Genomic DNA, 27689 nt, shown 5'->3' with positions numbered 1-27689 from the left:
TGTGGTCCAAAATATCTGGAGAGTATTCAGTTCTGGAAAGTTGTTTTAAGCAAATGCAAGCCAAACACTACAGCTTTGCCTCAGTGCAAATTTTCTTCTTTCAATTTCAGCCATTTTCCAATCAGTGCACATAAACCTGTGCTTTTTCTTCATTGAGGGACTTCTTTCTTTTCTTCATGTTCTTTTATCATTTTTAATCTTTTTTCTAGCATTGCTTTCCATTCGTTTCTGAGTCTGTTCGGAAAAAAGGCAGTTGGTTAGCAGAGGCATTGCTTAACCAGCAGGAGCCTTGCTTTGGCCAAATCAATGGAGAATTCACTCTTTCTATTTTAATTTCCCAGAACCAAGAAAGGTTGGTCTGCTAGCTACAACTGATTTTTAAAATTTTTCTTAAAACCTTTCTAGTCCTATATTTTTCCAATCAATTCTTGCTTCTCTCAACTGGGTATATCATCTTAGATAGAACATAAGGGAGTTTGTTGTAGTGGTTAAGGCATCAGGCAAGAAACTGGGAAATCATGAGTTCTAGTTCCACCTTAGACACAAAGCAAAATTAGTAACTTTGAGCCAGTCACTCTCTTTCAGCCTTAGGAAGCAGGCAATGGCAAATTACTTCAAAACCCTTTTCAAGAAAACTGCAGGAACTAGTCCAGATAATTGCCAGGGGTCAAAAATGGACTTAAAGGAGAAAGAAAGAAAGAAAGAAAGAAAGAAAGAAAGAAAGAAAGAAAGAAAGAAACAGAGAGAGAGAAATAATAATAATAATAATAATAATAATAATAATAATAATAATAATAATAATAATAATAATAATAATAATAATAATAATAATAATAATAATAATTTGGAAGGGACCAACTTTTTGGTCATCTAGTCCAACCCCCTGCTCAGGCAGAAACCCGATACCATTTCAGACAAATGGCTGTATAATCTCTTTTTAAAAACTTCCAGTTTTGGAGCATTCACAGCTTCTGGAGGCAGGTTGTCCCACTGATTAATTGTTCTAACTGTCAGAAAATTTCTCCTTAGTTCTAGGTTTCTTCTCTCTTTGATTAATTTCCATCAATTGCTTCTTGTCCTGCCCTCAGGTCCTTTGGAGAATAGCTTGACTTCCTCTTCTTTGTGGCAGCCCCTGAGATATTGGAACACTGCTATCATGTCCCCCCTCGTCCTTCTCTTCATTAAACTAGACATACCCAATTCCAGCAACTGTTCCTTATATGTTTTAGCCTCCAGTCACCTAAATCATCTTTGTTGCTCTTTTCTGTACTCTTTCTAGAGTCTCAACAACTTTTTTACATCGTGGTGACCAAAACTGTATGCAGTATTCCAAGTGTGGCCTTACCAAGGCATTGTAAAGTGATATTAACACTTCATGTGATCTTGATTCTATCCCTCTGTTAATGCAGCCTAGTACTATGTTGGCTTTTTTGGCAGTTGCAGCACACTGCTGGCTTTTATTTAAGTGATTGTCCACTAGAACTCCGAGATCCCTCTCACAGTTGCTACTATTGAGCAAGGAACCACCTATACCTGTGCATTTGGTTTTCTTGCCTAAATTTAGTTTTCTGGAATCAGAACTGTTTCAGTTCTGATTAACATAGAAAAGATGTGACAGGCTGTTTCAAAGGAAGAAAGGAAGGAAGGAAGGAAGGAAGGAAGGAAGGAAGGAAGAAAGAAAGAAAGAAAGAAAGAAAGAAAGAAAGAAAGAAAGAAAGAAAGAAAGAGAGAGAGACAAAGTCCAGATCTTCTTCTCTATTGGAGAACACAGCTGTGCCTGAAAAATCTTGCCATATTGCCATTGTAGGGAATGTGGTGCCATCTTTTCTTTCTCTGAAATCAGAAATTGCCTGGTCCCATTCTCACATATGTCCTGCATATATTGTTTATGAAATTTACAAACAAACAAAATCAAACACAAATGGTCAACTATGTACTCACTTACTTAGTCAATGCACTTCTCTGTAGACGGTCTTTCTCAGCTTTCAGATGTTGAGTTTGCTTCTCAATGGTTTTTTCCCAGAAGATTTTCAGCTCACCAGTCTCACAGGCAAGGACTTCATAGCGAAAATATTGATTGTTCATTTTCTGTAAAGGGGAAAGAGAAAAATTTCCCCACCCCAAATTAGAAGTTAAAAAACAGCTTCATTCTTCCATAATGTCACTATTATTGTGCAAGGCACTCATAATTTTCACAGAAAGATATTAGGTTATTTTTCATTCCTAAAGCTCTTAAGAATTGTGATCTGTAATTGTTCATTTAGTAGAGGCTGTGATTAAAAAAGCAAACCCTCCATCTTTTGTTTCCATGTAACTGTAAGTATAAGAAAGATGTACCGTCAAGTTTTGCCATCATCCAATTACAATACCTTCTAAAAAGAAACCAGATTACATAATTAGGATTCCATATGATTTGTCCCTAATATAACTAGACTATTAGATCATAGCAGAAATCTAAATGCTCAAAACCCATGATTGTGGAGAATATTCTGCCATTTTTGTATCCCAAAATTGTCAGATAAGAGAAGAAAGGAAGAAACAGCAAGTTAGAAGATTTTTTTGTGTGTTTTTTTAAATGAAGCTTGATTTCTCATGGGAAATTGACACTCTGGAACAACCACAGGGAAATTGAGAATCATAAGTAAATCCTTTCTGATCAAATTAATGGAGAGAAATGATGCAAATACTTTAGCTCACCTTATTTTTAACCAGCCTTCCAAAACATTTGCACTCCTGAAGCTGCTGAATGGTATATTCAGCTAAATATCTTTTGATTACAGAATTTGCATCAGATGCACTAGCAATATCTGGAACTCCTAAACTGTTATTTTTACTTGTGAAAAAAAAACTTGTGATGATTCTAAACCTTCAGAGTTTTATGATGGTACACATGATAACTTATGATAGCAGACATGATAATTTACAAGAAAACTAAAGCATTGAAATACTGTTTTACAAGTCAGTGGGGTAGCATGTCAAAAAATGTAGAAAGATGTCAGTTTGAAAATTGGCCTTATATTTAATGACTTTCTACTTTCTCCAGATTACTCTTCTTTAATGTTTTAGGTTTTAAGGAAAAACTACATGTATAACATGAGGGTGGCATATCCTTCTACCTTGTAATTACTGATAAGAGTTAGGGTCAGAGTTAGGCTCATAGCATGTGACAAAGGAAAATTTAAATTTCCCATGTGTAAAAGTTTTCTCCTCCTCCTCCTCCTCCTCCTCCTCCTCCTCCTCCTCCTCCTCCTCCTCTTCCTCCTCGCCATTGCCTATCCATTGCAGGATGAAGGCCTCTTCCTCATGTTTGTAACCAATACGGTCCTGAGCTTTCTTTTGCCAATTGCGCCCCCAATACTTGCTGATGTCATTAATCCATCTTGTCTTTTTCATTGACACTTTTTATCAAGTGGAATCAGAGAAGGGATTCAGCCGGTTCACACCAGTTCAGCAAAACTGATACCTAATTTTTTGTTGAGTTCGGCCAACCAGTTATGATAAATCTGTGTTTGATTTTCGTTCAACTTCCTTCCAGGCGGGGAAAAAAAAACCAATGCTCCCCAAATGTCCAAGAGAGGAGTGATGGAAACCAAATGGAGATGCAGTGGCTTTGATCACGTCACTCAGCAAAAACTAGGTGGTGCATCTCAGATATAATTTCAGGAATAGACGATTCATCTCTCTAGTTTCCCGATTGGTGCTTACAGGAAAGGGGACAAGGCCACCACGTATTAGCTGGGGTTGTGGCTAAGAGAACTGGTTGTTAAATTATTTGAATCCCACCACTGAGTGGGATCCATTCTATGACTGCCTAGGTCAGGGGTCGGCAACCTTAAACATTCAAAGAGCCACTTGGACCCGTTTCCCAGAGGAAAAAAACCAATGGGAGCTGCAAAACCTGTGCACACGTGTGCACACACACAAAGGGGTGAGCTTGATTGAAGAATTTAATTAAAAAGAAATAGAAGCTACTGTGCATGAGTTCTCTCTCTTTCTTTCTCTCCCTCCCTCTCTCTCTCTCCCCCCTCTCTTCCTCTCTCTGATCTTCTGCTCACCTGGCAAGCTGGCTTCACACTGTTCTTGGACAAGCTGACACACATTCTTATTGGGCTGGCTCTCCTGCCCTGCTTTCTGCTGCTTCCTGTGGAGACGTAGCAAAGGCAGGAGCCCTGCCCAATAAGCTTGTCAGCTTCTCGGAGAACAGCTACTCTCTTTTTCACACACACACACACACACACACACACACAGAGAGAGAGAGAGAGAGAGAGAGAGAGAGAGAGAGAGAGAGAGAGAGAGAGAGAGAGAGAGAGAGAGAGAAAGTGCAAGTGCCTGTCTCTGTCTCTGTCTCTCTCTCTCTCTCTCTCTCTCTCTCTCTCTGTCTCTCTGTCTCTCTGTCTCTCTCTCTGTCTCTCTCTGTCTCTCTCTCTCTGTGTCTCTCTCTCTCTCTCTCTGTCTCTCTCTCTCTCTCTCTCTCTCTCTCTCTCTCTCTCTCTCTCTCTCTCTCTCTCTCTCTCTCTCTCTCTCTCTCTCTCGGTTGCTGACCCATGGCGCCTAGGTCCACTGCCACTAGTTCTTCTTGTTATGTGACCAGCTCATTTCCATTTCAATTCTTTTAATATAATTTCAGTTGTATTAATATAATTTCAATTCTATTACTTTTACTGGCAGGAATAGCCAATACTCCAAAAGACAGGCTTAAGATACAGAAGGATTTTGACAGACTTAAACATTGGGCGCTATCTAACAAAATGAAATAAAATAGTGAAAAAAGTAAGGTTCTACATTTAGGCAAGAAAAACCAAATGCACAGGTATAGTATAGCTCATACCTTGCTCAATAGTAGTAACTGTGAAAAGGATCTTGGAGCCCTAGAGGACAATCACTTAAATATGAGCCAGCAGTGTGCTGCAGCTGTCAAAAAACCCAGTACAGTGCTAGGCTGCATTAACTTCAAGATCACATGAAGTATTAATATATTTTACAATGTCTTGGTATTGCATCCAGTTTTGGTTACCACGATGTAAAAAAGATGTTGAAAGAGTACAGAGAAGAGCGACAAAGATGATTAGGGGACTAGAGGCTAAAACATATAAGGAATGGTTGCTGGAATTGGGTATGTCTAGTCTAATGAAGAGAAGGACGAGGGGTGACATGATAGCAGTGTTCTAATATCTCAGGGTCTGCCACAAAGAAAAGGGAGTCAAGCTATTCTCCAAAGCACCTGAAGGCAGGACAAGAAGCAACGGATGGAAGCTAACCAAAGAGAGAAGCAACCTAGAACTAAGGAGAAATGTCCTGGCTGTTAGAACAATTAATCAGTGGAACAACCTGCCTCCAGAAGCAGTGAATACTCCAAGTCTGGAAGTTTTTAAGAAGAGACTGAACAGTCATTTGTCTGAAAAGGTATAGGGCTTCCTGCCTGAGCAGGGGGTTGGACTAGATGACCTGCAAGGTCCCTTCCAACTTCCAACTACTTCTTCTTCTTCTTCTTCTTCTTCTTCTTCTTCTTCTTCTTCTTCTTCTTCTTCTTCTTCTTCTTCTTCTTCTTCTTCTTCTTCTTCTTCTTTTTCTTCTTCTTCTTCTTCTTTTTCTTCTTTTTCTTCTTCTTCTTCTTCTTCTTCTTCTTCTTATTATTATTATTATTATTATTATTATTATTATTATTATTATTATTATTATTATTATTATTATTATTATTATTATTTAAAAGATTATAAGAAGTGTCAAGAAGGAAACAGCACCTGATTCTAATCCTAATTAGGAATCTGCTATTTCTTAATAACTATAAAGGTAAAAACAATGTCCTTGAGAAAATAAAAACCCATTTAACAAACTACTATTGTATTATAGTTGTCACAAATATTTTCAAAGGATTACTTTTAAAAAAATTTAGCAGTATAATTTTCTTGCTTACTTCTTCATATATATGATCTCGTAACACTATTTTATGAAAAAATATTGCTAGAATAATAAAAGCACGAGAGCTAGCTTGATTACACTGTAGCTTGAAGGAGATCAAGAGGCCACTTGGGGACTACCAGTCATGAAATTGAGATCTTAGGAGGTGGGTTGTTTTATTAGGAGATAATTTTTACTGAATGCTCATTAGTGTTTTTTTCTGAATGACAAAATGTATTGATTTCTCAATTTACCTTTGCAGTATGTAGATTAATTTCAAATTAGAATGAAGAAAGTTAACATTTACTCATGAATGCAGAATCATGTTCCCTTGAAAAGTATAATTTCCTTGGAAACGATAAGCCAATATGTTGCCTACTTTTCTAATGTTATTTCTTTGGCAATCACTTCTAGGAAAATACTGTTTTATATCAGGACAAAAAGAATGCATAGGAGTGCACATCATCACCATCTTCTTCCTGCTTCCTGCTCCTGATTGGTTAATGGCTCTGCAATCAAACCATTAATAAAGTTGAGAAATTATCCTGAGGTTTGTTTTAACAAAGCTTGTTTGCTGCACAATAGTTCTCAAGTTTATTTGTGTATATATAGAACAGCTTTCCCCAAGATAAACCTGGATCGCAGCTCTCATATTTTATAGTAAGCATGAAGTTAACACATTTGAATGGAGTAGCTAATGCTCTCAAAGTTAGGAATGAAATTCAAACTTATTTTGCTAAACAATATCCAATAGGCACTTTAGAGAGGATTCAGAGAAATTGGAACATGTTCAGAGAAGGGCAATGGGCATGATCAGGGAACTAGAAATTCAGCCCTCTAAAGAGTGCAATGGTTGAGAAAAGGCAGTTAGAATGAAGGAACACCTCTAATAGTCAAAGACTATAAAAGAAAAGAAGTATTAGGAATTGTTGTCACTTCATGTTAGACAAAAACTACCTGACAACAAAAGCTGTTCAACAAAGGAACCACTTATCCAGAGATGATGGCCTTGCTTTCCATGTATATGTTTAAGGTAGGAGAGTTGAACACGCTTTTAGTCTGGGGATCTTTAATTTGGATTTCTGCAATGAGCAAGAAGTCAGTGCTTTCGATTAGGGGTGTCCAACCTTGGCAACTTTAAGACTTGTGGACTTCAACTCCCAGAATTCCCCAGCCAGCAGAACTTAAAGTTGCTGAGGTTGGACACCCCTGCCTTAGATGCTCCCTTCCTGTTCAGAAGTTGGGATTAAATTCAAAGTAAATCATAAAATCAGAATGATTTTGACTTCAGCACCCTGCACTGATCAGGAATCCATTAAAGCAGTGCTTTTCAATCTTTTTACAGATTGTACCACTTTTAAGATATGGCAGTATTCATGTACCACCAGTCGCCTAGCAAGGTGTCAAAAACTTGATGGCCAAAAGAAAGGGAAAAAAAATGATAAAGCACACATAGTCCTCGACTTATAACTGTTCGCTTAGTGACTGTTTGAAGTTACAACGGCACTGGAAAAAGTGACTTATGACCATTTTTCACACTTAGGACCGTTGCAGCATTCCCAGGATCACGTGATTTATATTTAGATGCTTGGCAACTGATTCATATTTATGATGGTTTCAGGGTCATTTGATCTTCTTTAGCATCCTTCTGACAAACAAAGTCAATGGGGAAACAAGATTGTTACTAATTTAACAACTCCAGTGATTCACTTAACAAATGTGGCAAGAAAAGTCATAAAATGGGACAAAACTCATTTAACAAACTTCTCACTTAGCATCATAAATTTTGGGCTCAATTGTGGTCATAGGTTGAGGACTATCTGTACACCCACTTATCACACTTTTAATGGGAAACTTACGCCTGTTTCTCTGACACTAATCTTTGCATTGTTCTATCCCCTTCTCTCCCTCTGCTTGTCTCAAAGAAGCCTCTCCTCTCCTCTGTCTCTTTTTCTCTGTCATCTTTTTCTCTCTCCCTTTCTGACCAAAACTTCCTCCTTTTATAACCTCTCCTCTCTCCACCCTCCTCCTCCTTTTCTCTTCTGGGTGCGCCGTAAGCAGTGATCAGCATGTAGCCGTGTGCACAGATCCCTGGGCTTCTGCAGAACCCCGACAGCCCTGCAGCTCCAGCTGACTCTCCCTCAGGCTTGTGCAGTACTGCTGCTGCTTCAGCTCATTCCCTTCCCCCACTACACTTGTCTAGGATGGTCGCGTACCACCTACCAGTTGCCAAAGTACCACCAGTGGTACTCGTACCTCTGGTTGAAAAGCCCTGCATTAAAGCATCTCCAACAGAAAGCTTTCCAGCCTTAGTTCCAATGCATCAAAAAAAAAGGAAAAAAAGGGAGGGGGAAAGGGAATTCACCATCTCCCGTGGCAATCGGTTTAATTCCTGACATTTCCTTAGAAATGTTAGGTTGTACATAGTAAAATGATGTTATTTCCTAAGAAATTTAGAGGTGAAATTATATTTCCTATTCTGTCTGTAGTAGGTGACTGAACAACCTTGTGGGGAAAATAAAATGTATCAGCTTTTCAGTTGCTAGTTGCCTCCCAGATTGTGCCATGCTTGCTTCCTTTCCCCTCACTGTCTTCTAAATTTCTTTTCTTAGAGCAAATATGAAGACTTTTATAGTTCAACCACCCATCATCTCTGCATTCACACAATGATTTACTTTCCCTCTCAGTCAGAGTAAGAAACACAAAGCTGAGAACCACCAATCTTCATATAAATTAAATCACTGGAAATTCAAACATCTTGTATGTCAAGCGCAGAAGTAAACTCTTTGAAGTGGGCAGTTGTTTTCAAAGCAATTGCTTGAATGTGTGCCCTGCAGTGTTTTGGCTTTTTCTCTTTGGAGAACCAGCCTTGTGCCATGTTGCAGGTTTCATGTCATGCTCTGTTCAGTTCTGAAAAATAAAATGGATTACAACAAGGCAAGTGTTAGATGAAACACTGTAGTCCAAACCCCTCAATTCCTCCGGGGTTGCGGGCATTGGGTCTTTTATGGTGGGTTCCTCATGTGCATTTCTATGTGACTACTTAAGTATTATCCTTGACGTCTGAGGGAAGATTTGTTTTCGTACTAGTGACTTGTTTCCTGGATTTTGCTGCAAAACTCTGAAGCGCTATTATTGGATTTCTCAGTGGTTAGCATGATGGCGCCTAAGGGCCCTTCAACCCCTGTACAGTTCTTGGTTCCCAAACTCTCAAAAGCAATGTGAGGACAATCTGTGATTTTCTTTTACTGCCTGGAACAGCTTAGAACAAGGAGAGAAAAATGTCCTCTCCTGAGCTACTGCAGGCTTTGCAGGAAAAAAAAAAACCAACCAAAATTCCCAATAGAAATAATTGCCACCGGTAGTCTTATTTTTAATAATAATTTTATTAATGGTTATAATTAAAAAGAAAAAAAAAACCTAATACAAACTAAAAAGAGAGAAAATAGAAAAAATAAAAATGCAGTAAAGAAAGAAAAATAGAAAATAAAATAAAAAATATAGTAAAGAAAAAAAATATATATAAAAAAATAACTTCCCCTTCCATCACATAAAGTATAATTAGTTTTCATATCACTCTCTCTTAAAATACAACAAATGACCTCTTCTTCTCATATTCTAATCTTTTATTGATAGACAAATCCATAATGCATTGTCAATGCAGTCCTGATATCAGCAAAAGTCCATTAAGAGTTACCAGAGATAGCAACATATTTATTTTAACCTTAATCAAATAAACCAACTTTTGACGATCTTTTGTCTTGTATCCCTTCAAGCTTGATTTATTTTCATTTTTTTGTTTGTACGACAAATCTTATTTCCTGTTTCGGCCTAACCCAAGGCCATCCACAGGCAGTAGTCAAAGCAGTGACAGCATATGTATATATATATATATATATATATATATATATATATATATATATATATATATATATATATATACACATATATATATATATATATACATATACATACATACATACATACACACACACACATACACATACACACACACACACACACACACATATATATATATATACATATACATATACATACATACATACATACACACACATACACACACACACACACACATACACACACACACACACACACACACACACACACACACACATATATATATATATATATATATATATATATATATATATATATATATATATATATATTCACATTGTTCATGTCATTTTTATGACAAAACATACACCTATCATTTTAAAATGCATATTCAAATCAATTTCAGTCTTGTTCAGTAGAACTTGTTCTTCTTTCACAACATTAAATATACTGGGGTAGGGTTGGGTCTATCAGAAGCTAAACATGTTGGGATCTATTTCTTAAGGATAGCATAGCAATTTAGGCTGTTATAACTCACTTGTGTAACAGGACCATAGTTTAACTTAGTGCAATATGCAAATGAGTATAGTCATACATAATGTTAAGCCATAGCAGATTTGTCATTTGTTAATCTGGCAATTGTACATTAGATTTGTACAAACTTTGCCACTGTTACTTAGTAACCAAACCATAACACACACACACACACACACATTATATACACAATTATATGTATACATTTCTACCTTAAGAAGTAAAAAAAAGAATAATGGCTTGAAAGCTGCAAATAGCCTACTAGGTTCACATAGCCTACCCATTTTTGGGTCACCAAAAGTGTGTCTGGATCAAAAAAGTTGCTGTTTGGATTGGGAAAAATGGGCACCTTCAATAATGCACCAATTTTACCCCTTAAACAGACTATGGCCCTGCCTAGTTTTCTAATGCAATGCTGTGCTTCTGTACAACTGCCCTACCTCAATTTTGCCAATTTGTACTTGGAGACCATAATATAGATAATCTAACTACCAGCATACTACCAATCTTTCTTAGTATGGATGCTAAAAAACAAATAAATAAGTAAATAGTCCAAATCTTGTGAGATTGTTAATTCTTGTAAATGCTGATTTCTCATTCAATATCTCATGAGACTTCAGAATAATACTCTAACGTCTTGTGGTGTTTGGCGATTTCAAAACAATTCAGCTTTTTTTTAATGGAATTTTGAGATGTTATGGGAGAATAGGATTCTCTTGTATAGTGTGCTGCCTACAGGCATTGTTTTGTCAACCTTTTGCTTGGGCCATGATACTAAAAGACCTTTACTGACAATAGTAGATGGAACTACACAGTTGTGGGAGTCAAATATGTGAACAACCGGTTCTCTGTGTGGATGCTACTTCCAGAAGTCCATTCTGGGCAACAAAAGATTAGCTACTGCTTCTGCTGAAGTGGTGCGAACCGGTTGAATCCCACCACTGGAACTATGCAAATAAAAGGACTGGGAATTGATTCTTTACATGACAAGGATAATGAATCAAACAAGTTCAAAAACAGAGAATGTAGCTTTAAGTAGGAACTACTCATTGCCCACTTAAATGCTGGATTTTTAAATCTTTGAAGATGAACAAATAGTAATGTTCTGACAGCTAGGCAAACTGTTTCAGGTAGTCTTTCTGTAAATCTCTGGGGTTAGTCCTGACCTGAGCTAGCCTGTTACAGCTGCAGAAGTTCTGACTGAATGAGATTTAATTTAAGCCTACGGTGACAAGCATGCCAAAAGACGACAATGAGAAACCTGCTCCCAGGCAATCATTTCTGACACTGCACTAGTTGTAAACAGGCTGAGCAGATGCGGCGGCTGCCAGATGAAAGAAATAATCGGACAGAGGTCAGAAAACATTTTTACTATACGAGATACCGTAGGAAAGCTTATTTTTAGATTTAATCATATTAAATTGCACTGATTATTTTTAGACTGAATTTGCAAAGGTAGGCCTCGCAGGGATTGGACAACTATGTTACCAAAGAAGTAAATGGAAATTCGGAAATAGTACTAATGTTGTTATGTGGAAAGCAAGATAGATCAAATATATTTCAGTAGCTACAAGATAAAGGAACAGATGAAAGAAGAGGATTTTCCATCTGGCATTTACAGCTACGTCCAGTATATAAAGATTATGGCAGGATAGTTTTCTATTTCCCAGGAGCAGTTGATTTAGGTAATTTCCCCAGTGATCACTTATACCAGGGGTCTCCAACCCCCAGTCTGTGGACCAGTACCGGGTCACAGCATGTCAGCAACTGGTCCACACAAACAAGCAAAGCCCCATCCGTGGGATGCAGGTAGCACACAAAACCATGCCCCCTCCGGTCCGTGGAAAAAATTTTCTCCATGGAACTGGTCCCTGGTGCCAAAAGGTTGGGGACCTCTGACTTATAGCATCTTCTTGAGTCACCCAGAAAATATTAATATGAGTGTGGCATGAATATTTCTAATCCTCATAACTCACGCATAAAATACTTCAATTGGTACTAATCTTCTCTGGCCCTAATGGTTAAGCAGGCCAGACAACGAGCTTTCTGATTGGGTTCACATGCTGGGCTTAGTATGCTTACTTATGCTTGCTTAACTATCATTATTGATCCAATGAGAACTAGCTGGGTTCACAAAACACTAAACCAAATCATACATGTCACAGTCTGATTTAGCACAATATGTGAATCTAAGATATTATGATGATAAACCTCAGAATGTCTCCAAACAATCTTCCTCAGTCTGGTTCTCTCCAGAAATATTGAATTTCAACTTCCACTGTTGATTATTAATATGGTAAAGAATATGCCACCATGGAATTATGGGAACTGAAGTACATTTAGAGATCAATAATTCAGAGAAGAAAAGAACAGAGGGAGCATACCTTTACATAACTCACTTCAGAGTTCGTAATTGTGTTGCAATTTTGCTAAAACCTATGGTTGCAAGTAAATATTTTAAATCAGGAAAAATGTGTGTTCTAGCCTATTAAGGTCTAGAGAAAGCAGGAGAAAAGTATCCAGTTTTGGAAGCCATATATGGAAAATTATACTTTTAGAACATATAAGCTTCTTTCTAGCTTCAGGTTAATTTTTCATTCTTTCTATGCCATAAAGCTGAAAGAACCTTGGGGGTTTCCAGATGGAGACAATGGCAAATGCCAGTTCACTCCTACCATTTTCATTCCACTGAAGCCAATCACTAATCTTCACTTTTGTTTGACCTTGCAACAACAATAACATGCTGGAAGTTTTACAAGCCACCTAGTGTTCACTACCAGCAGACCAATAGGAGAATTAAAAACAAAACAAAAACCCAATCAAATGGCATCCTGCACTGAATTTGACATGATAAAAATCTGCCCATTTCCATTCCAGACAGTAGGGCAATAACATAAAATGCTGATACAGCCATCTATATTTCTTGAAACTGTGTGTGTGTGTGTGGGGGGGGGGGTTTCTGTCTCCATCCATCCAGCTACTATGAGGTGAAGCTCTCCAGCTGACATTCCTCTGTTGTACTTAAAAGGCTCTGTGAGGTACAAAAGGGAAATTGTCAGAATTTTATAAACATACTTTTTTCCCTTAAGCTAAGATGTTGTTGTAGCCAGTGGGAATGCAGGAGTGTTTGTGAGAAGTTCTAAGTACCAACCAACAAATTCCAGGAACTCTAGAATGTTGAACCCTTATGACAGGGGTCTTCAAACTTGGCCCTTTTATGACTTGTGGACTTCAACTCCCAGAATTCCTCAGCCAGCGTGCCTGGCTGAGGAATTCTGGGAGTTAAAGTCCACAAGTCATAAAAGGGCCAAGTTTGAAGGCCTCTGCCTTATGGGATGATGGTAAGGAGATACCTCCCTTGAATACAAGACGTTGGAGGTGGGGTGTTATGAACTAAGAGGGAGAGAGCATCTGGGTTCCCTGAATGTGGATTTCTCTTAAGAATATCCTGAGTTATAATAGAATGCAGGTGATAGTTGAAAAGTAGACTTTTTAGGAAGATTGACTGTTGTTTGCTAGTCACGAAAATATCTTTCCCTGATGACAAAGGTCTAGCTAGCAAATTTATCCAATGGCCAATCCACCTTCTTAATAAACTTTGGTTGAACAATACAGGCAGCAACTAGTTTCTACTCATTAAAAAAAAGGCTTTAGGGAACATTGTTGTGGCATGAGAGTCGGTTTGGTGCAGTGGTTAAGGTACTAAGCTAAAAACCAGGAAATTGTACAATTTAGTCCCACTCTGGGGGCAAACCAATTCAGAAAAATGTGCCAAGAAAACATCAGGGTCTAGTTAAAGGCAGTTTCAAGAGTCAAGACTGAATCAAAGGCACATATAACAAAAGTGTCATGCCTAAATTTAGGTTAGTTTGTTAGAATAGAATAGAGCTGGAAGGGACCTTGGAGGTCTTCTAGTCCAGCCCTCTGCTCAAGTAGGAGAACCTATACCATCTCAGACAAGTGACTGTCTAGCCTCTTTTTAAAAATCTCCAGTGATGGAGTGCACACGATTTCTAGGGGCAAGCTATTCCACTGGTTAATTGACCTCACTGTCAGAAGTTTCTCCTTAATTCCAGGTTGCTTCTCTGTTTGATCAGTTTCCAACCATTGTTTCTGGCCTGCCCTCTGGTGCTTTGGTGAATAATGTGACCCCACCGCCTCTTCTTTGTGGCAGCCCCTCAAATACTGGAATACTGCAGACTACCACACAGTTTACTGAAGAAAAATATAAGCTTTGTTGCAATTTCAAATACATTGGAGCAGAGCCTGACAGAGCTCTCCAAGCTGCTAATAGATCAGATAGGTAGAGCCATGCATTCAACCAGCATCTGCATAAAACTCATGGCCAAAATGAGGACAGAGTAAGGGAAGCGAAAAATATACTTGAATAAGGTGTACTGAAATGGTGCTGGATTATAATTATTGTATGAATCTCTTGCATTCTAAAGATGGTAATGATATATTAATTTATTACAGGTTGTTAAAAAGGTAAAGGTAAAGGTTCCCCCGCACATGCATGCTAGTCGTTTCCAACTCTAGGGGCCAGTGCTCATCTCCGTTTAAAAGCTGAAGAGCCAGAGCTTGTCTGAGGACATCTCCGTGGTCATGTGGCCGGCATGACTAGATGCCAAAAGCGCACGGAACTACCTTCCCACCGTAGTGGTCCCTATTTTTCTACTTGCATTTTTACGTGCTTTCGAACTGCTAGGTTGGCAGAAGCTGGGACGAGTAACAGGCGCTCACTCTTTTACAGGTTGTTATTTGACCTGAAATCAACTAGTATTCTTTTTAGAAAATAAATATGAATAATGGTACTTGCAATTTGCCTAATTGCTGGCTTAATCTAACGCTAGGGTTGTTGTGATAAAAAAAATAATTGGGAAGGAAGGAAGATGCATGGCAGTTTTAGCTGTTTGGAAGAAAGGTGGAACATAAGTGAGCATCACATAAAATAAACAAAAAGGCTGAATTGAATTTCTCCCATTGGACAAAGGGCTGCAAAAGGTGATAGATTTGCAGAGATGGCTAAACTGACTGCTTTGATTAAAGAAAAGAACACTATTAATTTTGTTTCTATCACCTTTGGACTTTGTGCTTAAGGTGGAAAAAATTAAACTTTGGTTTTGCTGATTAGGGATGTTTGGTGTTATAGAAATGGCTAGTATATATTATTATATAACATTAAAAAAATGAGATTTCATGTCATTACTGCACCAAAAGGAATTGGAAGTCAGTGCATTTCCCCCTCTATCCTACACTTTTCTCTCTTCCCCTTTTATTCCCCTATTATACCTTCATTTTCATTTTTCGTTATATATTTATATTTTATGCTTTGATAAACTAATATAATTTTGAACCATGGGAAAAATCTTTTGTTGCTATCATGACTTAAAATTGCAAGTTGGATCAACAGGCCAATGTAGAAGATTCCTGAAGATGTCTCCAACCCAGAGTATAGGGAAGAATCTGTGATGAAGAGCAAAAGAGGAAGTACGTTTGAAAACTGATAAACAAAACCAATCAGTGCATATTAATCTGGTGGATGGATGATTTTATTACTTTAATTATTATGGAAAAGTGTTTCATATTTGGGCTGGTGTGCATGATCAGGAAACCAGGCTTCAAAGAACTACAGATTCTAGTTGCTTCAAAAATGCCTCACGAAATATTCTGATTTTTGAAGGGCTTTTAGGTAGAAATTTATTAGCACTGCAGTGTTGTGCTTTCCTGTGGGAAGCATAATTATGATGGATGTTGCATCAGAGCAGAATGCAAAGCCTCTCCAAAGACATAATGTAGCGCCCGAACAAGTGAGGATTTGACATCCTGAGGGTGAAGCGGGCCCCTCCATGACATAACAGAAGGCTTACACAAGAAAGGTAAAGTGCATTTGACAGCTGCATTGTGCTCAAAGAGGTTCAGCAATACTATTTTGGTTAATCCCGAGGTTCAACCCAGCAGCATCACATTGATAAGAAGGTTTGCTCCAATGTTTCTTCGCCCCTTGTATTTTTCAAGAATAATTGACAATTCAGGTTTCTTCCATTCTGTATCTCAAACAGATAAGAATAAACAATCATTGCATGATTCTGCAAACATGCTATGTGTTTAACGCTAATTCAAATATTTCGTGGCAGATCCACAGTATTAATGCAATTTCCCGGTCTTATCTTAGTTATGTTTATGTGGAATTTAAAAACTGGATTTGATTGTATTTTTTTTTTACTTCTCCCTTATACTTTGGCTAGGCACTCATTTTCTGTTGTAGTTGTTTTTTGCTTTTTAAGTGACAAATGGGTAATCTGTTTATACATATAAAAAAAGTGTCATGGAATGCTGCCGGCAAAGGCTGAATGCTGCCGGCAAGGGGCCCTGGTTTGAATTTAACCTGTGATGTAAAGACAATCCAAGGCTGAAACAAGGAAATAAGTTTCCCCTTCCCTCCCATTTCTCTGACCAAATGAGCAAATCTTAAACTAAGAGTGTCCAACCTTGGCCATTTTAAGACCTGTGGACTTCAATTCCCAGAATTCACCAAACAGCATGGCTGGTTGAAGTCCACAAAACTTAAAGTTGACAAGGTTGGACACCCCATCTTAGATCTTTACTAGTAATGGGTCAGTGCCTTGCATTACATGTGAAGGCAAAAGATTGGTATGCGAGCTTGTGTGAGCACATCCAGCTTTATTCTCCAATATGTTTGCATTGCTCCTGCTTCCCCATACAGGCAGTCCACCCTTAGCAATCACAACTGGGGCTGGCAACTCCGTTCTAAGCATGCTTAGCAACTCCAGTTGCTAAGGGGAAAATCTTGTGACTGTGACTGGTTTATCGTCTCATTAACATTTGGTTGCTAAGCAAACCACCACTGTTTTTAAGTGAAACAGCAAGTGAACAGAACTTTTGATTTTCTTCTACTTTCTCCATTATCTCCTTTGTCACAGGTTGGTCGGGAAGCACATGAAGGGCAATTATGTGACTGTAGGACACAGCGACAGTAATGTGAGGATTGATTGCAAAGTTATTTTTTTACATAATTGCCATTTCAAATGGTCACTAATTAAGTCAATCGATAAACAAAGACTACCTGTATATGCTATTGCAATTGGGTTGATCTGCTTATTCTAAACTCACACTGGCTGGTTAACACTGTGAGAAGAATCCAGAGAAAGAAATATTTTGGGGGATATTAAAAAGGCAGAATATATTTCTCCAAAGGAATAATGGAGAAGATCTTAAAAAAAGCAGAAAATTCTCCCTTCCATCCCCCAGCCAGAAAACTCAGCAGAAACCAGCTTTTAGAAATGTAGATGTAATAATCCATTCAGGAAGGTTGGAGCCAGGAAGTTAGAAGCTGATAGGTTTAGGAAGACAAAGACCCCTAAAATCTACATACCCCACACAAACTCTAAAAAACATGACCTTTGGGAACATTGACCCACAAAAGGGCACACTCAGACTCAGGTCAAAGTACATGACACAGGAAATACAAAGCCTCAAACAGGAACAGGAAACAGGAAACAACCTCAAAAGCCCCAGAAGGTATAAAAACCCACCACTCCCAACTACATGTGGTCAGTTTTCCCAGAGCCATGCTTCTGTCTGGATTTGCTCTTCAGTAAACTCCAACCTTCTTTCTGAAGCAGTCTCCATTTTGTTTATTCCCAGCTTGGACTGGACCCTGATGAAGATTTTTCTTTCAACAACATTATATGCTAAACCTTAAAATATTATCTGTAGAGCACAATGATTGGATTTGCCAAATTCCTAACTTCAAGCCAAACCAGAATTTAGTGGGATGGATGAATTGATTTACCAAATATGGTCTTCATTCTTAAGCTTCCTGTTTTCCTCTGAATTTATTAATGTTTTAAAGGCAGTTGCCAAATGGCTAAAGAAAGAGAAACAGGAAACAGCTTTAGCTCAAGCCCAAAGATATTCACTGGAGTTGGATTTTTTGTATAAGCAGGTCAGGGAGAATGTTTTCAAATCACTTCCATCAAATCTAATAACGGATCTTCTTTCTTTTCTACATTTGATATTAATTTTACTGAGGATACTTACATTAAATATTGTTTTCCAACCAAATTTTTACCGTTAGAGAAAAATTCTCCAGCTTTATCAATTGAAAATAGTGCCAGTTCCACATTTTATTTTCATATTCTCTTGGTTTGCATTGTATATTTGATTGATGAGCAACAATCTTTAGAATGACAAGATGAAGCACGGGACCATTTAGAAAATCAGGGCTCTGTTACAATCTATACATGGACTATTTGCTTATCAACACTTTAAATGTATTCTCTTAGAAAGGAGTTCATATTGTTGTTTTCGTGAAATATATCCTTTAAATGTAATATTTCCTTATTTTCCTATGTATAGCTTCATGATTCCATTGGTATAGTAGCTTTTTTATAAGCATGACAGCTATTCTCTGTGGTGCTAAAACAGTGTCTCATTTTGAGCCAACATCAGCATTAACTAGTACAAGGAGCTTTGAGATGACTGAAGTGTATTTATGTGTGTGCTTAAGTATTTAGATACAATAAGCATGGAAGCTCAAGGACAAATTTATTAGCAAGCATTGACTTTCACTAAAGTTTTAAGAAGATAAGAGTTACAATGTAAAAGTCTTTAAAACATTTGCATTGTACATTTGATGTCTAGATAAAGATTTTAAAATTGTGGATTAATTACTCAACTAATAAGGACAACTTTATTCTGCCCCCAATACCAGTGTGGAATACATACTGTGATGTTGGCTATTAACTGACATTTATCTGACATGTGGTTGATTTTCTTAATTGAGTTTCCCAGTTATCGGAAAGGCACTTCAGTGGAGAAATAGAAATGTTAATTAATTATGTAAAGTCATTTCATCTACAATTGTCTGTGAAATGTTGCTTTTTAGGAATTCAAAGAAAACAATCTTATTTCAGTGAGGGTAGGGAAATCAGAAGTACATTTATGTTCTAGCTGAGATGTTTTGTGGCTGCTAATTACTTCTTTTCCCTGTGAGTTTAAGATTATCTATCTAACTTTCATATCTCACATTTTAATATTATAATTTTGTCAGGTACATTAGGGTAAGAGATGTGCTTCCTTTATTTTTTTTAAATAGAGAATTGATGCATATCTTTTTTGGTTTCATTTATGCTTTCATATATTAAACTTCGAAGACTTTAAGCTATTTTAGTAGCATATTTATTTTAAATTAAACATAATTATATATCATATTATATTTTAATCATCACAAAGCTATCGTGAAGGATATTCTGCACTTAGAAGACAATGCATGTGCTCAGTGCAGTTATACTACAATCATAAACTTCATAATAAGTAATACAGAACTTAGGCTGTAAACTAATACAAGCAATTTGCACAAACATGAATTAGATTTTAAAATATTAATTAGCTGTAATAACAAGTTTGGGATGCCGTATTTTCACATAGATTATAATTAGGAGCCTCTGTTCATATAGATTTTTACTGATTTCCAGACAAAAAGAAGACTTACAATAAACAAACATACACTTCAATTTTTAAAAAAGTTAATACTAACTACTAGAAGCCTAGATTATTTAGAAACTTGTTACCTATAATTTGTTTTGGAGCAAGCCTAACTGTTCCTAGTTAAAAAAATAGTTCATTTGTGCTTCATAGTTCTTTTATTCACTAAGATAATACCAAGCGAAGCTCTAATGAAATGCATGAGACTTTGTCCTAATTCATCCATCTATATCTGTCTTCATGATATAATGACCAACAATCCGAATGAATGAGTGATTCCAGATTCACTGTAAGTGCCGTAACAAGCCATTAAATATTGATTTGCATAAATGTAACAGCTGTTTATGGACATTTTCTATATCCAATAACTAGGCTATCACACCATCAGCTGCAAATGAATGAGTAATACATACGATGTACAGAAATCACTGCTCATTCTTTGTTTAAAGAAAGCATGGTTTGAGTGACTTGGTTCCTTGATAGACAATTACAATTAAACAACATTCTAATCTTGAAGGTTCACAAATCTTTGATTCAAGGTCCCATCTATATCAAAATCAGGAACTGTGTTAAGAAATAAGGTGAAAATCTCCATGTATTTTAATACTGCATATCACTTAAGAATGTGGCTCAATTAATATTACCCAGAAGCATTTGGGGCTATATTGTCCATTGGATGTGGTAAAGGACATAGTAGTCTTAAAATATCTCCTCTGCATCAACAGTGCTAAGTATTTCGGAATGGTGTTAAGCTGAGAATTTCCCCCTGGCTTTTCTTTATGTGTCTTAAATCTATTTACAAGATTTGTATTGATGATTTTATTCTAGTGTGGCCAGCAACATCTTACCTTTGGTTGCCATATATTAATACCACGTGTGATCCAGAGGGCAATCAAAAATGTCTTACTTACTTTTTAGATGTTTTCTGTGTGACCCCAACCGATGAAACTATTATAAAAATGGACCTTGCTTCAGTGAAAGAGGTGTGAGAACAGCAGTGAAATGCACACCTCTGTACTTTTTATTTGAAGTCAGAGTGGGGGAGGATGACATAAATCCTTCATCAAGGGAAGGCTATTTTAGAATAACTAGGAGACCAAACTCATTTCCTGAACATTGCAGCCCCCTGCCTGAGATAACTAAGAAACACAGCCTTCTTGAATAATGCTATCCCTCCTACATTATCTGATTCCACAGGGAGAGGAAGGTGTCCATTGCAAAGTCAGGAAATCAAAAGGACACTTTGAACAATGCTCCTCCTCTTGAGAACATTGTAAAGTATGGAAGGAAGGAAGGAAGGAAGGAAGGAAGGAAGGAAGGAAGGAAGGAAGGGAGGGAGGGAGGAAGGAAGGAAGGAAGGAAGGAAGGAAGGAAGGAAATATATAAATACATCTATCCTAACCTCCAGCTCTGATATTCCTTGATAATCTCTCATTCAAGTTTGTGCCAAACTGACATGAGATCAACCAAGATCCACGAGGAGGCTTATATATAAAGATTACGCTTACGCATGGTGAATATATTATTTTATAAGCCACATTGAAGGCTTTATAAAGTGCAAGATGGTGCAGAAAAGCCTAATCATGGAGGAAAATAAATATAATATATTTATAATATCTGTAGAGTGCTTTGGAAAGTCAAGATGTTTATTTTTAAACTGGCATTTTAATAAACCACATTGGTAATAGACCTATTTGCTCCATTTTGTTACTGAAGTTAGCTCAACCTTAAAAAATCCATGGAAGTCTTGTATCTATTTATTTTAGAAAGACTGCATTGTCTTATAGTATACTGAGTATTTATTGTTCTATCATCGAACATCACCAAATCTTACAACATACTTTCATTTTTTTATTTCTCAGTTAACCCATGCCACTGGCAAGATCTGAACATAGAAAATCCCAGTAGCCTCTTTTTCAAGGGTCCACTTTAACCCTCTAAACCAGTTTTATCATTAACTGAAGTATCAAACAGTCGGCTCCTTAAGAACTACCTGAGGTGAAATCTAAAGAAGGAGCAATTTACACCTCTGCCAACTTTTGCTCTCTGTACTCACCTAATTGTTTTCCAATAACTTATCTGAGATAACTAATGTGTTAATATCGGTGAAATAGCAGAGATTATTAGAATAATCTTGCACCAAAGCTTATCTAGTTAATAAATGAAAGCATTAACTTTATTTGCAAAAGTCAACATAATGCTGAGGTCAGCAAAGAAATTCATGATCATTTCAACATTCAGTGCTAGTTCAGGCTTCCAAAAAATTTTCAACTTTGTCTCTGGATAGTGTGATTTTTAATTAAACTTCTTTTCTTGACCATGAGAATCGTTAAACATTATGATGGAAACTAAGCAGGGTATACTGAAGCAGGCTTATCACTGCTTATACAGCTGCATTCTAGACCAACTGAAGCTTTTGGGCAATCTTGTAGGGCAGTCTCATGTAGAATTCATTGCAGTAGTCAAGCCATGAGGTGACTAGGTGTGAGTAATTGTCTGAAGTCCCACCTCCACCTTAATGTGATTCATCTCAGAAAACAGTTTTCTGTTGGCATTTATACTAAGTTGAAGAGGAACTGTAGATTCCAAACCTACATAGGAACATGACAGCCGAGAATTATTAATTTACTGAATTCATAAACTACCCATAGTAGGAGAAACAGCATTTTATACACTAAATTCAAGATGATGGTTGCAAGATGGAGTCCTAGCTATTTTGTGTTTACATCAACATCACATATAAGTAGAAAGGGGTGAGGCTTTGGTTGCTCTGTTGTAATTTTCCTCTTGACTTTTTTAATCTGCTCCCACTTCCCGCTACTAGATCAAATCTTTTGCAAATATATTCTATGGTACTGATTGTGCAGTTTTAACATATTCAGGAGTGATCAGATATAAGTTTGTAAAATAAATGATTAAATAAGAACTCTCTTATATTAGGTACAAATTCTGCACATACTAAACTACTCATAGTGAGAAACTGACCAGCCTTGTATACAGTTCTTAGTTATTCCAAGCTACCTTTTAAAATGAATTACATTTTCTTTAATTCCATCTTTTTATGTAGCTATGTAATAGCTCAGAGCCTGACCATCTGAAAGACTGCTGCTCCCATTACAAATCTGTCTTGACTGTTAAAATCTGTCCTATTTAAAATGTTCTGGCTGTCAGCGGCCTGTTCATCTGGCTTATAGAAAAGGCTTAGTCCCAGGGTGTGCCATGCAGTCTGTTGCAGGTCTCTTTTGACAGATTTTGATTGATTGCAAAGTAACATTTTCACTGATATTAATTTATACTTTTTCATTTTTAACTAATCCTGGATTTTGTTGATTGTTTCCTACATTCAATGTCCAGTTTCATGAGAAATGTGAGAAAATAAAGAAAGAAAGAGAGAGAGAGAAAGAGGGAAGGAGTGAAGAAGGAAGGAAGGAGAAGGAAAGAGAAAAAGAGAAAAAGAAGGAAGGAAGGAAGGAAGGAAGGAAGGAAGGAAGGAAGGAAGGAAGGAAGGAAGGAAGTAAGTTGAGTTGCTAGTAAAAAAAATCAGTACGTTTATGAAGGACAAATGTCAACCATAATCTCAGCTGCCAAAATTTTTATCTGCCTTGTCTTCCCCAGTCTGGTTCCCTCCAAATGTGCTAGACAACAGGTGTCCATCAAAAGAAATGTTAAAAAATCCAATCATAGACTTCCTGTGTCATTTGTAATCAAGCACTCATTAGAACATGAGTGTCAAACTCATGATACTGGATGCAGTATTCCAAGTGTGGCCTTACCAAGGTGTTATAAAGTAGTATTAACACTTCACATGATCTTGATTCTATCCCTCTAACATCTCTTAATCCAAAATATTAACATCAATAATAGCTCAAGTCTCCTTTTCTGTGTACTGCCTAGAGACTTACTGTCCTTGTTATCTATCTTTTTATTCTCATATAGCATCTGAATAAGGTCCTTGGGGGAGGGAGGGGAATCACAAAAATGGATGTCATGACATCACAGTTCAAATCCTATGATGTTCATACCAGCATCAGGATGCAAGTATAAAAGGCTGTGGTTTATGTCTAAATGTTGTCATTTTTTGTCATTGTGGTTTGTACTGGATACCCATGTCTATGACCCAAAGAGCTAGCAACAGTGATAAAAATGCAATAAAATGACATAACAATTTAACTAAAGAAAAACAAAATGGAGAGAACCCCATTCCATATGGAAGCTGGATTAAAATTTATAAAAATTGAGCTGTAAATAAAAAACATATGTCTAAAAGACATTGCAATTGTTTTTGTTTTTGTTTAAATAGTTGCCATAATGTTCATGGGGTAGGTGGAAAGAAAGTTATTTAGAGCTTTTTCTGGGGGCTAAATCAGCTATCCACTAATGGCTAAGTCAGCAGAAAACTCTAGGGACATGACATTTAAGTCACCATTCCAACTTTAGTTTGCTTCTGTTTTAGCACTAGCGCTAGCACTTAGACTTATATACCACCCCATGGTGCTTAACAGCCCTCTTTACAGAATTAGCATATTGCCCCTAATAATCTGGATCTTCATTTTACCAACTTCGGAAGTGTGGAAGGCTGAGTCAACCTTGAGAGGTCAACCTTAAACTGCTGGCAATTAGCAGAGTTAGCCTGCAATGCAAAACTATGGTGCAGTTTTAAATCATTACAGTAACAACTTTGATAACATCTTGTGGGTAAACCTGACCACCTCTATTTCTTTAACAACTGCATAGTGAAAGACATTTCACAGATGAGCTAGGATTAAAAGAAGGCAGTGTCATGGGAAGATGACAGAACAAAGATGATGCCAGGCCCTGCTTGTGCTGTGGTTAGATGCAAGTTGGAAAGAGCTGTGGGAGAAAATAAATCTGGTAACCAATGTATGGAAGAAGCACATAAAAGGGGGATTAAAAGACTTTATGGTGCTGAACTTTCTTAGAACAGTTCTCCTGGAAATACTACTTTTTCTAAATACCTGAGTTCCTGACCATGCATAGAGGGAGTGCTGCTGTGTTCATGTCCATCCTGTTTCAACATTTCTTATAGGGCTCTTGTGCACTTCCATGGGAACAAAGTGTTGAATTATCTTAAGCCAGGGATGTCCAATCTTGTCAACTTTAAGACCTGTGGCTGGCTGGGGAATTCTGGGAGTTGAAGTCCACAAGTCTTAAAGTTACCAATGTTGGACATTCCTGATCTTAGCTGTAGATTGGGCTAAGAGGAACCCTTGTTATCATCTTATGAGGTTGAACATTAAAATAAGAGGTAAAATGTCAAACAAAGCATAATTTTGAAACAGCCACATCCACAGAATACAGATTTAAGAGTTACATGGAATCTATAAATGGAATCAGCATGCAACTAGTTTACTGTCACCAAGTCCAAATATTGTAAGTGCCTATTTAATACTATTCACATCAACTTCTGTAATATTAATACACTGTCTAACCATGCAGCATTAACTTTTGCCAGTGGGGATATGTTACTTTATGTGCAGCTATCGTGTTATCTTTTCACGTTCAGGTTGCATTCTGATCTTTGTGTGGGTGGATTGTCTGAATTTAAATGACAATGTATTTGCCATTTCTGACAATCATGGAAAATATATCAAATGGCTTATTAAATCTGTGTTTGCAACAGCAGTTGTTCTGCTGTGCAATTGATATCATTAAAAATGAGGCGAAAATTATGCACCTTAGGAAAAAGTGGCAGTTGTCAAAACAAGCAAATTCTGTTTATTGCTGATAACTGTTTAAATGTATAAAGTGCATATAATATTATATGCAATAGAATCCAGATGGGAGATTCCACAGAAGATTGTGGAGAATAAGAAGTACTGTGGGACTTCTAGATTAGACAGACAGGCAGGTACTAGCTAATCAACCAGACATTGTGGTAATAGACAAGACATTGGTGGTGATAGATGTAGCAGGACCAAGTGACAGCAACAACAGGAAGAAGTATGACAACCAGGGGAAATTATGAACTAGAGAGGATATAGAAAGTAAAGATCAAATTGGACCCAGTAACGGTAGGACCTCTTGAGGCTGTGACTCTTGGGAGATTGGCTCTAGTAGATCCTAAGAACAAAGAGTCATGGTATAATAAAAATGCCCCAAATTCTGCTTCTTGATCACACTTAGAAATGAGGTTTTTTAAAGGAGGAATATGCCCTGCTGTTTTCTTTTTGTTGCAAAATCAAGTGGCTTTAACAACAACAAAAATAACACATACCTCTCCAAAGCAGCTCATAATATAGAAAGTGAAGATAAAACAAATTTTGTTGTTGTTGTAATTTCTCAGCTCTCTCTTCTTCATCTTGTCTTTCCTCAATTTCAACAAATAAAATCAGTCCAAAGTCAAATGCTATTTGGGTGTGTCCTGTAGATCAAATGAGATGTGATGAGCAGGGCTCATATTTACTGAAGATTCTGGACATATAGGAAAGTTTGCATGGAAAATTCTTCATATTTTAAATCTTTATTTAGAGTCAAGAGGTCACACTATACAGCCTTCTCTTTCTTTCTCTGAAACCTGTTCCTAATTTACACTTCCCACAGATGCAAAATAAATGCACTGCCAGCTTGGCTGTGATTCAATGCCTGAGAACAACAGCTGAAAGAAACTGACATATTTCTTGGCTGTAATCTCTGATCATATGATTCCTGCTCAAAACCAAATCTTAATTGTTCAGTACAGTACTATATACTACTCTGTCTCCATCCACTTTCTTTCTTTTTCTTTGTTCTCTTTTTCAAAGGAAAGATGAACGATTGCCAACTTTCCAGGTTCAAGGATTTTGTAGATACTCCTCAGTGAAATTTCCAATGAAGTACAGCTTCAAATATGCTCTTGTGATCTTGGCTGATAATACAGACCTGAAGGTCAATAGAATAAATGATATCTTGTTTATCCTATAAAATCTGCTGGCAGTTTTGAATCCTATTATTTAGGAAGCGTTTGTTCATAGATTGTAAAAGGTAAAGGTAAAGGTTTCCCCGCACATGCGTGCTAAATGTATTGTTTTAGAATATCTCAAATGGCTGAGCGATGCAACTGCTCATCTTTTCTCAGCATACATTCTGTATAATTTCTTTTGTCTTTTATGCCTTGTCTGTTGTTCAAAACTAAGCACAAAATTAGAATGTGCAGTGTGCTGTCACTTGGTTGAGAGGATTTTCTTTTGTTTTATTCTGTAATCCACATGATTCAATTGCAGATTAAAAACAAAAGATATTTAAAATGAGAGGCCTTGAGTGTGGGTCTGTGTGTACTGTATGTATGTATGTTTCCATAAGAATCACACACCACACAAGTACATTTGTACAGAAGACACCAAATAGGATTGGTACCATGTATGGGCCCTTTTTCATTGCCATATTTCTAGTCCAAATCATGACCTCTCTTTGGCACCAATGACACTTTCTTCTCATTAGAAATATGCAATATGAGAATCACTGATTTTGATGGACCTATTAGTGGGATACAGATATTCCTCAATTTATGACCAAAATTGAGCCTCAAATATATATTTCTAAGCAAGGCAGTGGTTAAGTGAGCTTTGTCCCCTTTACAACCTTTCTTGCCATGGTTATTAAGTGAATCACTGCAGTTGTTAAGTGAATCATATGGGCATTAAGCGAATCCGGCTTTCCCTATTGACTTTGTTTGTTGAAAGCCAGCTGGGAAGATTACAAATGGTGATCACACATGATCCCAGGACAGTGTGCCATGAAAAAACCCAATGAAAAAGACACGAGACAGCAACACAAAACAATAATTCTTACTTTAAAATTCTAATAATTTGGATCATAGCAAACATAATAACACATCACTTACATTAATAACTCATTGCAATGTGGTCCAATGACATAGCAATTCCAAT

The 27689-nt window shown here is 37.1% G+C and overlaps 1 protein-coding gene across 1 annotated transcript; it reads right to left on the bottom strand.

The window, feature by feature from the left end:
* On the bottom strand, nucleotides 1–27689 carry LOC308661326 (protein FAM240B-like). Its single transcript, XM_081316249.1, has 4 exons — nucleotides 27644–27689; nucleotides 26039–26185; nucleotides 1946–2088; nucleotides 1–234 (listed from the first exon to the last, which is right to left on the bottom strand). Exons 2-4 carry the CDS (start codon nucleotides 26120–26122, stop codon nucleotides 150–152), a joined length of 312 nt encoding a protein of 103 aa, XP_081172375.1. The 5' UTR covers nucleotides 26123–26185; nucleotides 27644–27689; the 3' UTR covers nucleotides 1–149.

The sequence above is a fragment of the Vipera berus genome (genome assembly GCF_964194415.1).
Source record: "Vipera berus genome assembly, chromosome: 2".
In the NCBI taxonomy this organism is placed as follows: Eukaryota; Metazoa; Chordata; class Lepidosauria; order Squamata; family Viperidae; genus Vipera; species Vipera berus.
Note: the sequence above shows the minus strand (reverse complement) of the source record. Positions and strands in the feature narration are given on the sequence as shown.